The sequence below is a fragment of the Macrobrachium nipponense genome, chromosome 9 (genome assembly GCF_015104395.2).
Source record: "Macrobrachium nipponense isolate FS-2020 chromosome 9, ASM1510439v2, whole genome shotgun sequence".
In the NCBI taxonomy this organism is placed as follows: domain Eukaryota; kingdom Metazoa; phylum Arthropoda; class Malacostraca; order Decapoda; family Palaemonidae; genus Macrobrachium; species Macrobrachium nipponense.
The window spans coordinates 91,436,802-91,450,468 of NC_061110.1; the positions used below are offsets into that span (position 1 = coordinate 91,436,802).

General features: G+C 39.4%; 1 protein-coding gene and 1 long non-coding RNA gene across 2 annotated transcripts in view; both read left to right on the forward strand.

The window, feature by feature from the left end:
* LOC135218319 (uncharacterized) overlaps positions 1-6,240 on the forward strand; it is a gene marked incomplete in the record, with an annotated part of 100,683 nt that extends 94,443 nt beyond the window's left edge. The window contains 1 exon segment of the mRNA XM_064254547.1: positions 1,290-6,240. Coding sequence (XP_064110617.1) covers positions 1,290-1,567 — 278 coding nt within the window.
* A 2,349-nt stretch (positions 6,241-8,589) lies between these two features.
* Positions 8,590-13,667, forward strand: part of LOC135218320 (uncharacterized) — a 15,891-nt gene continuing 10,813 nt past the window's right edge. The window contains exon 1 of the long non-coding RNA XR_010315286.1: positions 8,590-8,795. This is a non-coding gene — a long non-coding RNA (uncharacterized LOC135218320). The remainder of the gene's footprint in view (positions 8,796-13,667) is intronic.

Below are 13,667 nucleotides of genomic sequence, written 5' to 3' on the forward strand. Positions count from 1 at the left end.
TTTCATTTCCTTATACTCATTGTTAGATTTTCATCCTGTCTATTTTGTTTAAGCCTTTCTTGCATTTTGTCCCTTTCAATCATTCTGTTTTTGAGATCATCGTCTATCCAAGCGCACTGGGTCTCCTTATTTCCCTCGTGGTTATTGGGGCCACATTTATCTAAAGCACTATTATAAACTTCATTGAAAATTTCCTGTTTGAATATCTGTGTCATCAGTATGCATGATTGTATCTAGAATTAGTTTTGGTCTAGCAATGTATTGCACAACAAATCTGCAGAATAATATTTTAAACACCTAGAGGTTACCGTGACTGGTTTACGTTTTGGCTTCTTAATATCTATGATAAATGAAATGTGTTCATGATCAGCTACAATACTTGGGTTTACCTCCATGTTAATAAAACACCCCCCTTTCCTGCCTTGCTTGTTAGTTATAAAAACGTCTAGTAGTGTGGATGAGATGGGGCTAACTCTAGTAGGTTTATTAATCATTTGATTTAGTTTGGTGACTCTTATGATATTATGCATCTTTGCTGAACCTACCATCAAATCATCATTTAGATCACCTATTACATAAATTGATTTATTCTTTAAAGAAACCTCTCTCAGACATTCCAAAATATGTTAAAAGTATCATTTGAAGCATGCGGATGTCTATACAAGCAACCAATGATAACAGAAGGTAGCTTACGAGATTGTACAGAGAGCCAAACCTCTTCTACCCCATCTACTCTTTGAACCTTAAGATTACAAATGTTAACAGAAAGATTATTTTTCACATAAATACAACAACCTCCACCTCTTCCTTTGTCACATCTAAATATTGTATAATTAGGAAATTCAACGAGTGAATCGACAACATAGGGGTTAACCAAGTCTCAGTTAAACATAACATATCAATATTTCTATTTAAGAGCATTAATTCAATTTCACATATCTTACTAAGGAGAGACTGTACATTCAAATATTCTACACACAAAAGATCGTTTTTTGGAGTCACATGATTAGCTATCCAGTACCAATGTCCGGGGACGAGCACTTCTTGTGATGAATACTGCTTGATGGAAGAGGCGGGAAGTCATATTCCCACAGCAGACGCTCGTGACCAGTAGAGTTGTCATGGGAGAGGTCATGGTAGTCATAAGGCTGAGCTGAGTGACCTCTATTTGCCGACTGCCTATTGGGAGAGAGAGAGTGGCGTTTGTTTAGGGATTAATTTATTTGTTTATCCTTTTAATGTCTTCTCAGACATCATTTTTTAATCGTTTTTTTTCTTCTTCTTCTTTGCAGTTGATGACCACTTCGCCAAGGCCCTCGGAGACACCTGGGTCAAGTTGCAGGCCAAGCGCCGTGACTCCACGGCGAGTAGCAGCAGCAGTAACAGCAGCAGCAACAGCAACAACAGCAGTAACAGCAACAGCAGCAGCGGCAGTAGCAGCAGCAGCAGCAGTGCCTTGGGAACGGTGGTAGGCGTGGTGGGCGGCGGCGCTACGATCGTAAGCCGTCTGAGCCCGGCCCGAAGTTCGCCGCCCCCGCCGCCCGTACCGCGGCTCATATCGACGTGAACGCGTCTCGGGGGGGGCGTCGCGTTTTGGCAATCAGTCTTCTTCGACTTCTTCTCTTCTGCTGCTGCGTCGAGGATTTTAAAATGAAGAAGAAGGCACGCGCTCACTTTTGTTTTTACAAAAAACGCTCTCAAGGAGGTGGAGTCTAACCGTCCCTCTCCGGATACGTCAAGTTTCAAGACTTTAGGATTGGTGTCTCTCTCATCCTTTCACCCTGAAGTGACGGGGTCCTTTCGGCGTCGTGATTGTTGTATTACTTTGTTAAAGAGCTTTTCGGAGGTATAGTATAGACTCCTAAGCCTCAGGTGGTCCAAAGAGCAAAACGCTATTCCGTAGAGAGGAAGAGGGAGGAGAATTATACAGGGTGTCCATAAAGTCCCTATACCATTACGAGTATTTATTGCTTGTAATGATACTGGGACTTTATGGACACCCTGTATAGTGACACTCGATGATCATAACCCCCTTTGAAAAAACCGCCCTCGTATGACCTCGGGAGTCCCAAAAGTGGCCCCTAGCGTTGTGACCCTGGCAGTCAACATGGGACCATTATTCATCTGGGGTTCCTCCACTCCACCTGTACCCAGGCTCGCAATAATTTGTCATCTTGCACAACCCTCCTTCCCTTCTCCTCACAGCCTCTCTCCACTTAGCTGCTCACACTACAACAACAAAACCATCAGCGTCTCATAGACCTTGAGTGTTCTGCTGTGTCTCTCTCCCTTTCTTTGTGTCGCTGGGAATAACGCAAGGCAGATAAACAGACACTCAAGATGTGAATCATTGCTATTGTGCCCTGACCACTTAAAGTGGATAATCACTGCAACACACTTTTCGTTTTCGTCCTTTATAGAGAGAGAGAGAGAGATAGAGAGAGAGAGAGAGAGGTTTGATGCTGATGCTGCTGCAGCGGCGACTATTGTGACTTACCTCTCTCTCTCTCTCTCTCTCTCTCTCTCCTCTCTCTCTGTGTGTGTGTGTGTGTGTGTGTGTGTCGCGAGCCAGTTACTGCCACTTTTTTTTTCTTTTTTGGCACATGTTGGTAAAAAGATGCTATTTGTGACGAGACATTTCATATCAAACCAGTTTACCACATGTGATCAGAACTTGAAGTTGGCGTTTGTATGTGTGTGTATGTATCATCTCTTTGGACGAGAAGGTTAATGACACGTACCAAAACATACATGGATACATTGCTCTTTGGATCAGGTCAGTAGTGCATACATGTATAAATTGCTCTTGGATTTATGAACGAAAATGATCCCGTGATCCTGTTGCTGGGGAAATGGACGAGACCTTCTTACTTGGTACCTCTTCACTAAGCAGGAACATCGCCTTGGACGCTATATGGGCCTTTAAGGGCACAGACAGACAGACAAACAAACAAACAGACAGACAGACGATACAGAGAATCGATGATGACAGGTTCACAGAAAGTTTGATGGTGATTATTTCATTACCAATATTTTTTTTTTTTTTTGTCTCCTTTCTCCTAATCTTTCTTTCTTGAATCTCAGTCGATATCTTAGGTTTAAATCTGTTGATTTATAGTAATAATGATGTGACGACGCAAAAAAAGTCGCTTTTGTGACTGGAAAAGGTTTTTGCTGTATTTATTGTACATAAGTGTAAACCATTCTGTATATATATGGAATCTGTATATATTGCTTTTGATTTGTAAATATTAAATATTATATGAATATTATATTAATCATGTGATCAAAATGCTATTGTTTATTGTCTGTTGATATTTCTATTTCCCGACTTGGAAAAACAGATGTTATGATGTGATGCTGATGACTTCACATAGGCATTTTAGATAGGTGTCAATTTTTAATCATTAAAGCTGTCATTGTAATTCGGTCATAACGATAAGGTTTTAAATGTTATTTATGGTCCGGAGTGTGTTGTTGCTTTCTCTTTGAGACTCTTTCATTTCGTTCAAATCGTGGGTTTGACATTTAGTAAGCGTAGGACGGTGGTCTTGTCAGAATGCTCAGTAAAATCGTTGGGTCCCATCTGTCAATGAGTTCCTCCTCCTTCCTTACACTTTTGTATCCTTTTTGTCAACGTACTTGTCCCTTGATCTTCTTCCATCTTGAATCATTCAGGCTATAAAGTTACGTATATTTGTCCAATTGGTAATCCGCTTGATGAGCCAATCAGTTTAATATTTTTTTTTCCTGAAATAAGTTATCCGCGACCCCTTACTTTGTAATTTAGTTCCCTCTGAGGATTAAACTTTAAAACTTCTTTTCCTCTTGATAAGACTCTTCAGAAATTCAGAACAGAGAGAGAGAGACAGAGAGAAAAGAGGTATCTTCTTCGTCCCAGAAATCAAGGTGAGGGAGGGGAAGGGAAGGGGGGGGGGATGGGGGTTGGAGCTGTATAGGTGAATTGCATAGCAGAGAAAAAGCGATTGAACATTGTTGCAGGGCATTAGTTTATTCTCAGTATTTGTTCGTCTGTTCAACACGCCTCTTGTCACTGCTGATGTTGCGTTAGATTCTGGAACGAGATTGGCTGTTCATCTTCTTTGCCAGTTTATGCCGCGTCTCCTTCCCCACCATACATATATATCTTTCTATTTGTCTATCTTCCCAAGTATCCGTCTGTGATCTCTCTCTCTCTCTCTCTCACCCTCCAGGTCAGCTTTGAATTAAGATCTTAGAACCGGGGTCATTCAGAACTTGCTTTTCGGTAACCTGGGCATTAAACCCTCCTCTGCTGTTCTTGCAAATGAGTAAGCCATTGGCCACTTCATTCAAATAACGGATCTTCACATAATGAACAGTGTGAAATTATTTGATAATAATTCCCAAAGGCAGAACGGTACTATATACATGCTACTCACATGATCTTCTATCTTGCGCGAATCGCTTACTGGTCCTTCAGAATGTAATCTTCCGTTTTCTCTCCCGTCTCTGGCGTCTTCTGGTGAAATGTTACGTGTTTGACTTGGAATGTCTCACCATCTTTCGTGTTTCCGTGTCCTTCATCGGCCACGCCCCTTCTCTTCTGTATGATCGTATACACTCCATTCATGGGCCAACATGACTCTCAATACGGTTACTGATCTCATTATAGTTTTTTGTGTTTTTATTAGTGCTTGTACTGATTATTATTATTATTATATATATATACGTAGAGATATACATATATTTGAATATTATAGATATATATTAGGGTATAGACTATTATTGATGATGTAATGCATCAGTTTTTGGGGAGACAATGCACAATGTATGTGCTTGTTGGTCCTTCTGTTTTGACCACTTTTCATGTTTTCGGAAATTTCAGAAATTACTGTTAGGCAATTAATTACGTTGACGTGTTCGGTGTCGTTGTTGTTGTTGTTATTGAAATGGACGATGAACTTTTTTTAATTTATTTTTTTTAAAGGAGCCCTGTTTAAGCACCAAGCAGAATGCATGACTGAAAATATAAACAAAGTGTCAACAAGATCTGTGTCGTCTTGTGGGTGTATAATACTTGATATAATTGTAACAGGTTTTTTTTTTAATTAATTTAATGTATGTATGATCTGTGTATTTTTGTTAAATGGTACTTAATGTACAGTATACCGTAAGCTGTGTCTATGCAACGTTCATTGCGTGTTTTGTAAAAGGCTTTTTTTTAATGTTCTCTGTAAATTATATCTAAATTATTTCTATCCCGCTCTAAAGATTTGGGTAGGGGTGAGGGGGCGGGGGACATATCCCCCTCTTTGAGTCTGTGTTAACTTCACCAACGAATCAGTGTTTTTTTTTTATATATATATATAAGAGACCAGACTTCAATTTTTTTTCCTTTGATAAGAAAACAGATCTCACGAGTTGATGACCAATCTGACTCTTTTTAGATAAAGGAAGTTCTAGGAAGTTGTAGAAGGATGAAGTTTTAACCTTGATGGATGGAAGTTTTGGATGCGCAATAAAGCTTTAAGATGAACAAAAATTATTTTTCTCTAATAAACTGCCGAAAAAAAATTTATAAAAAAAATAATTGTTATTGTATATGCCAACTGTTTACATATAAAAGATGTCGATAACTTTCGTCTACTTCACTAATTTTAAGTCTCCATGTTATAACGGAAGAGGTCACAGGTTAGTGAAAATAAATGTTAACTTAACACAGTTTTGTCAACTGTATATTTTTTCTTGTTTTTTTTTTATTTATATTCAATTCCGTTGAGTCGTTTGTCTTATTTTTCATGAAACTTGTTGCAGTGTACATTCATGAACTTTGACTGTTATAGATTTCATGAACTTTGACTGTTATAGATTTCAAGTTGTTCTTGAACTCGGGCCTTAATATTCGGTCTACTTTATATAAGTCCAGCCCTCTTTGCCATCATGGCGAATGCTGTTTAATGAATTATTGACAAATTATCAAGTGGTTCAGATGTTGTTGTCATTTGGCGATCTTTTACTAGATAATGATAATCACGTTTCGATTTGCATTAGAATAGAATTGTGATGATGATTGATGCTTAAAGAAAAGGTATTAGAAAAATTTTTTTCTTTATTATTATTATTATTATTATTATTATTATTATTATTATTATTATTATTATTATTTTAGCCTCCCGTTGAGTCGGCTGGCTCTGTCAAGCTCTCCTGTTTTAAGATGAGAATCAGTATGTAGTGCTACAAAATAAATTATTTACATTACTTGGAGTGTATCAGTTTCCTTATATCCTACAGAACGCTGTCTTTATTACTTGTTTCTGTTCTTGAAAACGTAAACTGCAAATCCCTTATGGACGGAGTCACCAGACTGCAGTATAAACCAGAGAGAATTCCGAAGGGAGATCTCTCTTGAGAGAGACGAGTTTGTAAGGTGATAAATAGATAAATAAACAAATATGAGAGACTAGAAAATAAAACAGACACACCTGAAATTCAGGAGACGTCAAAAGCAGAAAGCAAGAATGAATTTGCTCCCTTTTCAATGTTTTGATGTCAGACGGTTCCACAACCTCACTTAAGCAAATGATTCCACATAGCCTAGATAAAGCTGCCTGACAAACTCGGTATAGGTATCATACCTGATGCTGGAAAACGACAAATTAGTTTTATGAAGGTATTCATGGATCAAATTTAGAATTTTATGTTATATATTTTTTTTTAGCGACTGGGTTATTTTACCCAATTACATAATTGCCTTTGTTTCCCAGGAGGGCCAACTTGATATAGCGAACCTTTCCTGTGACTTGGCTGGCCAAGAACACAGTGAGTCGTCCGTACAAGAGAATTATGGCCCATTCATTCTTCAAGTAGGTAATAATGTGCTTATTCAAACTCCTAAGTCGTGTGTAATTAGGCCATAAGCGCCTCAGTGGCGTGGTTGGTATGGTGTTGGCGTCCCACCTCGGTGGTCGCGGGTTCGATTCTCGGCCATTCCATTGAGCAGCGAGAGATGTGTATTTCTGGTGAAAGAAGTTCACTCTCAACGTGGTTCTGAAGTCACGTAAAGCCGTTGGTCCCGTTGCTGAATAACCAATGGTTCCATGCAACGTAAAAGCACAATACAAACAAAACAATAATTAGGCAATTCAACTGTGAGAGTTGCAATTGCACTAACACTGCAATGCAAAATTTATATTCCAGAAAGGAGAATCGATGCTGATAAAGATTCCTAGAGTTCCTCTTGTAACCAGTTCAGCAACACCACAATAAACACGAGTGAATTTATTGTGGAAAGTATTTTTTTTTTATTCCGGGTTTTAATCATACTGACAAACGTCAGGCTTTAGCAATGAAATATGAAATATCGTATTCTAAGGTGACAATGTTTTTAATTACTGGAATACTTAGAAAAAATTCTATATATATATATATATATATTATATATATATAAATTGCATTGCAATTCGAGTCAGAGGAAAAATTAATCAAAAGACTTCTGATAGCTGAGGTCGTATTTTGTACTTCTGAATTTTTAATCGAGGTAGATTCTGTATTCCAACTCCTCAGTGGCGTGGTCGGTATGGTGTTGGCTTGCCATCGGTGGCCGCGAGTTCCGATTGTCCGGCAATCCATTCAGGGGTCAGAGATGTGTATTTCTGGTGATAGAAGTTCACTTTCGACGTGGTTCGGAAGTCACGTAAAGCCTTTGGTCCCGTTGCTGAATAACCACTGGTTCCATGCAACGTCAAAACACCTTACAAACAAACCTTATGTATTCCATCATCATACCTTACAATGACATATGATTTGAATAACAGTATTGATCAACAGGAGCAAGGGAAATGTAATGATGACGTTGATTAACGTCATACATTGTGGAATCCTCTTATGGTTCAGAATGACGTTGCTAAAAAGATCAAATCAGATGCAAGTTCCTAATTACAAACAGCAGTTGATCAGACTGAGCACTTGACTAATGTAGATTCTGTATTCCAACTCCTCAGTGGCGTGGTCGGTATGGTGTTGGCTTGCCATCGGTGGCCGCGAGTTCCGATTTGTCCGCAATCATCAGGGGGCGGGGTCAGAGATGTGTATTTCTGGTGATAGAAGTTCACTCTCGACGTGGTTCGGAAGTCACGTAAAGCCTTTGGTCCCGTTGCTGAATAACCACTGGTTCCATGCAACGTCAAAACACCTTACAAACACTTTCCAGTATTCCCATCATCATACCTTACAATGACATATGATTTGAATAACAGTATTGATCAACAGGAGCAAGGGAAATGTAATGATGACGTTGATTAACGTCATACATTGTGGAATCCTCTTATGGTTCAGAATGACGTTGCTAAAAAGATCAAATCAGATGCAAGTTCCTAATTACAAACAGCAGTTGATCAGACTGAGCACTTGACTAATGTCTGAAGACATTGACAAGCTTCTATAAGTCACTAATCGTGAAAATTCAATCCTGAAATTTAAAAAAAAAAATGATTGATGTTTGTCGTGAAAATTCAAGTTTCAAGGACTATAAAGTCATACTTCGTCTGATGGAAAAAGTGTCGTTGCTCGTTTTAAAGTCCCTGTTTTTCGAAACTTCCATCTCTCACTCTTAGGCTGGAATGTGTGACGTCACTCGCTGGTTTTATTAAATTGATTGACGAGGGACATTATCTGTGTAATAGATATTCAAGTCATTTATTCAGGAGAGCGTCAGTGATAATTGGACAGAATGGCTCCAACAATAATCGTCAAGAAAGCCTTCGTAACCTCCTCGACGGATCTCCATTTTCTGCAGCAAATGATTTCCCCAACAGGTAAGAAGCAGTCGCGGGGAAAATATATGGTAACGTTTCAGTGACCAAAATCATTGACGAAATCACACTTCAAAGGATGAGAGATGTCACAGCGCCAATTACCCGATGCATCCTAAACTAACTACCCAACCTACCCTACCCCAGGTCACTAAGTCCTACCTTGACCTGGTTTGGCACCCCCCTCTCTTAACCTAAAAGGGTTTCAAGTTGAAGTTAGAGAGGTGCATTCTAACTTAAGGTGCCTGGTCCTTATCTGAAGTAAAATATAACAAATCCTAATTATATCCCTCCCCAACCTAGAGTCTCGAGTCCTTACTCGAAGTAAAATAGAAAGGAGAATTCTAATATATCTTTCCCCGTTCTAAGATGCCAAGTCCTTGCCTGAAGTTAAAGTACAAAGTACAAAGAAAAATCCTAATATATCCTTCATCAACCTAGAATGCAGAGTCCTTAGCTAAAGTAAAATACATAAAATCCTAATATATCCTTCCCCATACCAGGATGCTGAGTCCTTACCTGAAGTAAAATAAAGGAAAATCCTAATATATCCTTCCCCATCCCAGGATGCCGAGTCCTTACCTGAAGTAAAATAAAGGAAAATCCTAATATATCCTTCCCCATCCCAGGATGCCGAGTCCTTACCTGAAGTAAAATAAAGGAAAATCCTAATATATATTTCCCCATCCCAGGATGCAGAGTCCTTACCTGAAGTAAAATAAAGGAAAATCCTAATATATCCTTCCCTAACCTAGAGTGCCAGATCCTTACCTGAATGGGAACCTCCCAGAACCGCCCACATCCCCCCACCCGTCCTAATCTGACCCTAGAGGGTCCTAATCTTGACCTATTAGAGGGCCACATATCATAAAAGTGACATTTGGTGATTAATCTCTCTATAAGTTTGCGGTCGGCACCATAACAGGTAAGGTGGCACACCTTGTCCGCGATTTAGTGTAGACATCATATACGTATATGCCCAGACCCAGTTTAAACAAAGGATTAATGATAATTCAACAGAGTAGACCTCGTATGTGAACTATGACCTATGATTTACAAGTTATATAAACCAGCGACAGATACATTAAGAACTGTTGTAAATTATATTACTTGATCAATTTTTCTTCATTTTTTGAATGCCTTGAGGAATTCTTGAGTTGGTCCTGCATATGCCTAACCGTGGTTTGGAGTTGCATAGCTTGAAGCGCTCATTTCTTTTGTGTTCCAGTTCTGGTAATTGATTTTTATTTTTTTATTTTTTGTTGAGAGGCAAATATTATGGGAATATTATTGCTTCGATACGGGTTAAGTTTCTTTTACTTCATTAGGCGTATACAGTACATGATAGAGCCTTTTATACCCTTCGTCAGCATTTAAACTCAAGACAGCCTTTGTTAAACTGAATGCTATCATGAAAAACGGCACGAGTTTGAAGATATCCAAGTTCTTAAGCTTAAGGAGTTGTGTAGTTTTAATTCGTTGAATTAGTTAGGTTGACTTAGGTACTTAAGTAACAAAGAAGAAGAAGAAAAAAAAACTAGCACATTTGTTAATATTAACATTGCCGGTCCTGCTAGTGTCTATCATCTCCCAAGCAGTGTCCGAGAACATAATGATTACCTTTATAATGAGAGTTGGACTTATGATAACCAACCCCCACATTTTTTATAATTTATAGATAAGACATTTTTCACCTATCCAATATTTACTCTGGGGAAAATTACAAAATGACCATCATTCAACTACTTTTTTTTTTATATTAGATCCAATGATGCATACAGAAATTAGCATTTTAGCATTGTCGTAGCATTCCCCCAACTGGGACACATAGTAGCTTAGCCATCCATAATCCATCAACCCTAACCTGAGGTGTAACAGCTTGCCACCTAGGCAGAGAATACCACGGCCCCTCTAACCTTGGCTAAAATGTGAGGCAGTGGTACTAAGAGTATACTTCTTAAAACTAACATAGCCCAGTTTAGGACGTTGCTTTTGGCCTGGCTGGTAGGGGGCCTCTCCCCCCTCCACCCCCATGCTCCATCTTATATACCTGTTGCATTCCTTCAGTTTCTCCATCAACGTCAACTTGAGTATATTTAGGTTGTGAGATAATGCAACTTGATACGGTTAATAGTATAGGTTATGTTCGAATCATTGGAACAATATTCGTCGTAAGCTTTTTATAGTTTAACTTATCTATACTCAGTCGTTCGAAAAGAAATTAAAGACGCTTTGTGATGATGCATCAGTATTTTGAGAATAAAACGCCTCCAATCTCGGCAGTTATAATTATATCAGAATGGGTGCGACCATGTCACGTGATTCATGATCGCGTGGTTTCGTTCAAAGGTATTTAATGAATCTATATTTTGAGTATTATAAATGCATCTATTACATGGTAACGTGAGTGAATATCCAGGTGATAAGTTAGAATTCTTAAGGTTCCTTCAACGTTTTTGTCAATGCCGAGTCTGTTTACATAAAAAGAATTCTTATTTGTATAGGCCAATTTTGGCAAATTATAAACCGCCCCACTTCAACCTCATTTAACCTTCTATTGACCGTTTTGGAGTCGTTATTTTTTTTAATAACTACAATACGAAAACTGTAAAACAAAGGAAAGCTTACGAATTCATTTGTTTCGCATTGTGCTAGAGACACGTTTTACAGCCTATGGCTTCTCTATGGGCTAAGATACGTATTACTATACTTACGCCGTAGGATTCAGTCGGTCTTATGCCAGCACGTGCTTTGACCTTTGATTTGGGGGAATCAAGAAGTGAAATGGGTGAACGACAAGTAATATAAGCGGGGCAGACCCACCTTTCTGGGTTGTGAAATAAAAGCTAAACTCTCTCTCTCTCTCTCTCTCTCTCTCTCTCTCTCTCTCTCTCTCTCTCTCTCTCAGTCTACGCAGTTGCTGGCTGGTCTGCTTCCTGGAGGCAATACGTAATCGTATAAATTTTGTAAATGGATTCTGGTGCCTCTGTTAAATCTGCCCATATCATTACCCGACTCCCAGGAGAATTAACGAAGACTTGCAATATAGCCGTACTCAGTTTATTCATTATTGCGGTATTATGAGATAAAACTTTTAATATTCGTTGGATTATTTTCCCTTGTTCTCATTCTCCCATCTGCAACTCGTTCCTCAATATGATACAAAGCCTATCCCGGTGGTGTTCGTGTTCCACCTTGTCATGATTCTATTGGGTTTTCTGTCTTTTGATAAGTTTCACTGATACTGACCGGGGCTGGGTAGTGGGCAATATGAAATACTCTAAAGGAGGTTTGCTAATGTGACAGGGTCACTGGTATACGGTTTGGTCCCTGGTAAGTGTGGCAACGTGGCCTAGTAATAGACGTTTAGCAACAAGACATTGTCCCTGGTAGTGTTGTAATGTGGCCTGATCATGGGTAATTTGGCAGCGTGGCGAGGTCCGGGGTAATGTGGCAACATGATCTAGTCCCTGGCTATGTGGCAACGTGGCCTGCTCCCGGGCAATGTGGTATAATGGACTGATTATGGTCAGTGTTTCAACCTGACATAGTCCCTGGGAAGTTGTGGTAACGTGACATTGATCCATTGGTAAATGTGACAGTGTGCCTTGGTACTGAGCCACGTGACGTGGCATAAAGGCAGAAAAGTACCCTTTACTGGTAGGGCACTGCTATGTAACACGTACCCTTTACTAGTGGGGCACTGGGCATTAAAGGTGCAGTCTATAGAGCAACTTTCCAACAATCTTCCAAAAATATAGCTTCTGGTGTACCCCGTAAAGATTTAAAATAAATAAATAAATAAATAAATAAAAACTATCTGCTTGTGTGGTATGAACTGAAGCGAGTTGCATGTCTGAGAGAAAACCAGCGAGGAGGAAGATGATGATAATGACGAAAAAGGGGGATATTTGACATGTAGTTTCGTCCGTCAAATTTGGCGTTAACAACCGCAGAAGAACGAGCCGTGTCCGGCCGGACTTTCTTGTTATTTTCTTTTATTTGTAAATCATCTTTGTATATCGAACTTGGCTCCCTTCCCTCGCCCCCCGCCCCCTTCGCCCCTTTCTTGTCGCGATTGCATGCTGCTGTTGCACCCACCTCCTCCTCCTCCTCCTCCTCCTCCTCCTCCTCCTCCTCCTCGATAGGAATCATGATTTATCCTTGTAACTCTGGTGGAGGGATGGTCTTGTTTGTTTTCGTACGAGTGGGTTATTCTTTCGAGCCCTGAGCAGCTTGGGAAAACATATTATTCTAAAGAGAGAGAGAGAGAGAGAGAGAGAGAAGAGAGAGACAGGCCTGTGTAATATATGGTAGAGAATGGTGTTTTAAAAGACTTATAAAATGCTTAGTTTTACTGCATCTCTTAAAACCAAATCAAGGCTACGTTGATGGTAGGAACATATCGGAGATAGAGAGGAGAGAGATGAGAGAGAGAGAGAGAGAGAGAGAGAGAGAGAGAGAGAGAGAGAGAGAGAGAGAGATGCAGGCCTGTGTATATATGTAGAGAATGGTATTTTAAGACTTATAAATGCTTAGTTTACTGCATCTCTCTTAAAACCAAATCAGGCTACGTTGATGGTAGGACATATCGAGAGAGAGAGAGAGAGAGAGAGGAGAGAGAGAGAGAGAGAGAGAGAGAGAGCCGAGTGGGGGCCTGTGTATATATATGTAGAGAATGGTGTTTTAAGGCTTTTATAAATGCTTAGTTTACTAAATATCTCAAAAAACAATCGAGCTACGTTGATGGTACGACAGAGAGAGAGAGAGAGAGAGAGAGAGAGAGGTGGGCTGTGTATATATATATGTAGAGATGGCGTGTAAGGCTTTTTTAAATGCTCTCTCAAAAAACAAATCCGGCTACGTTGATGGTAC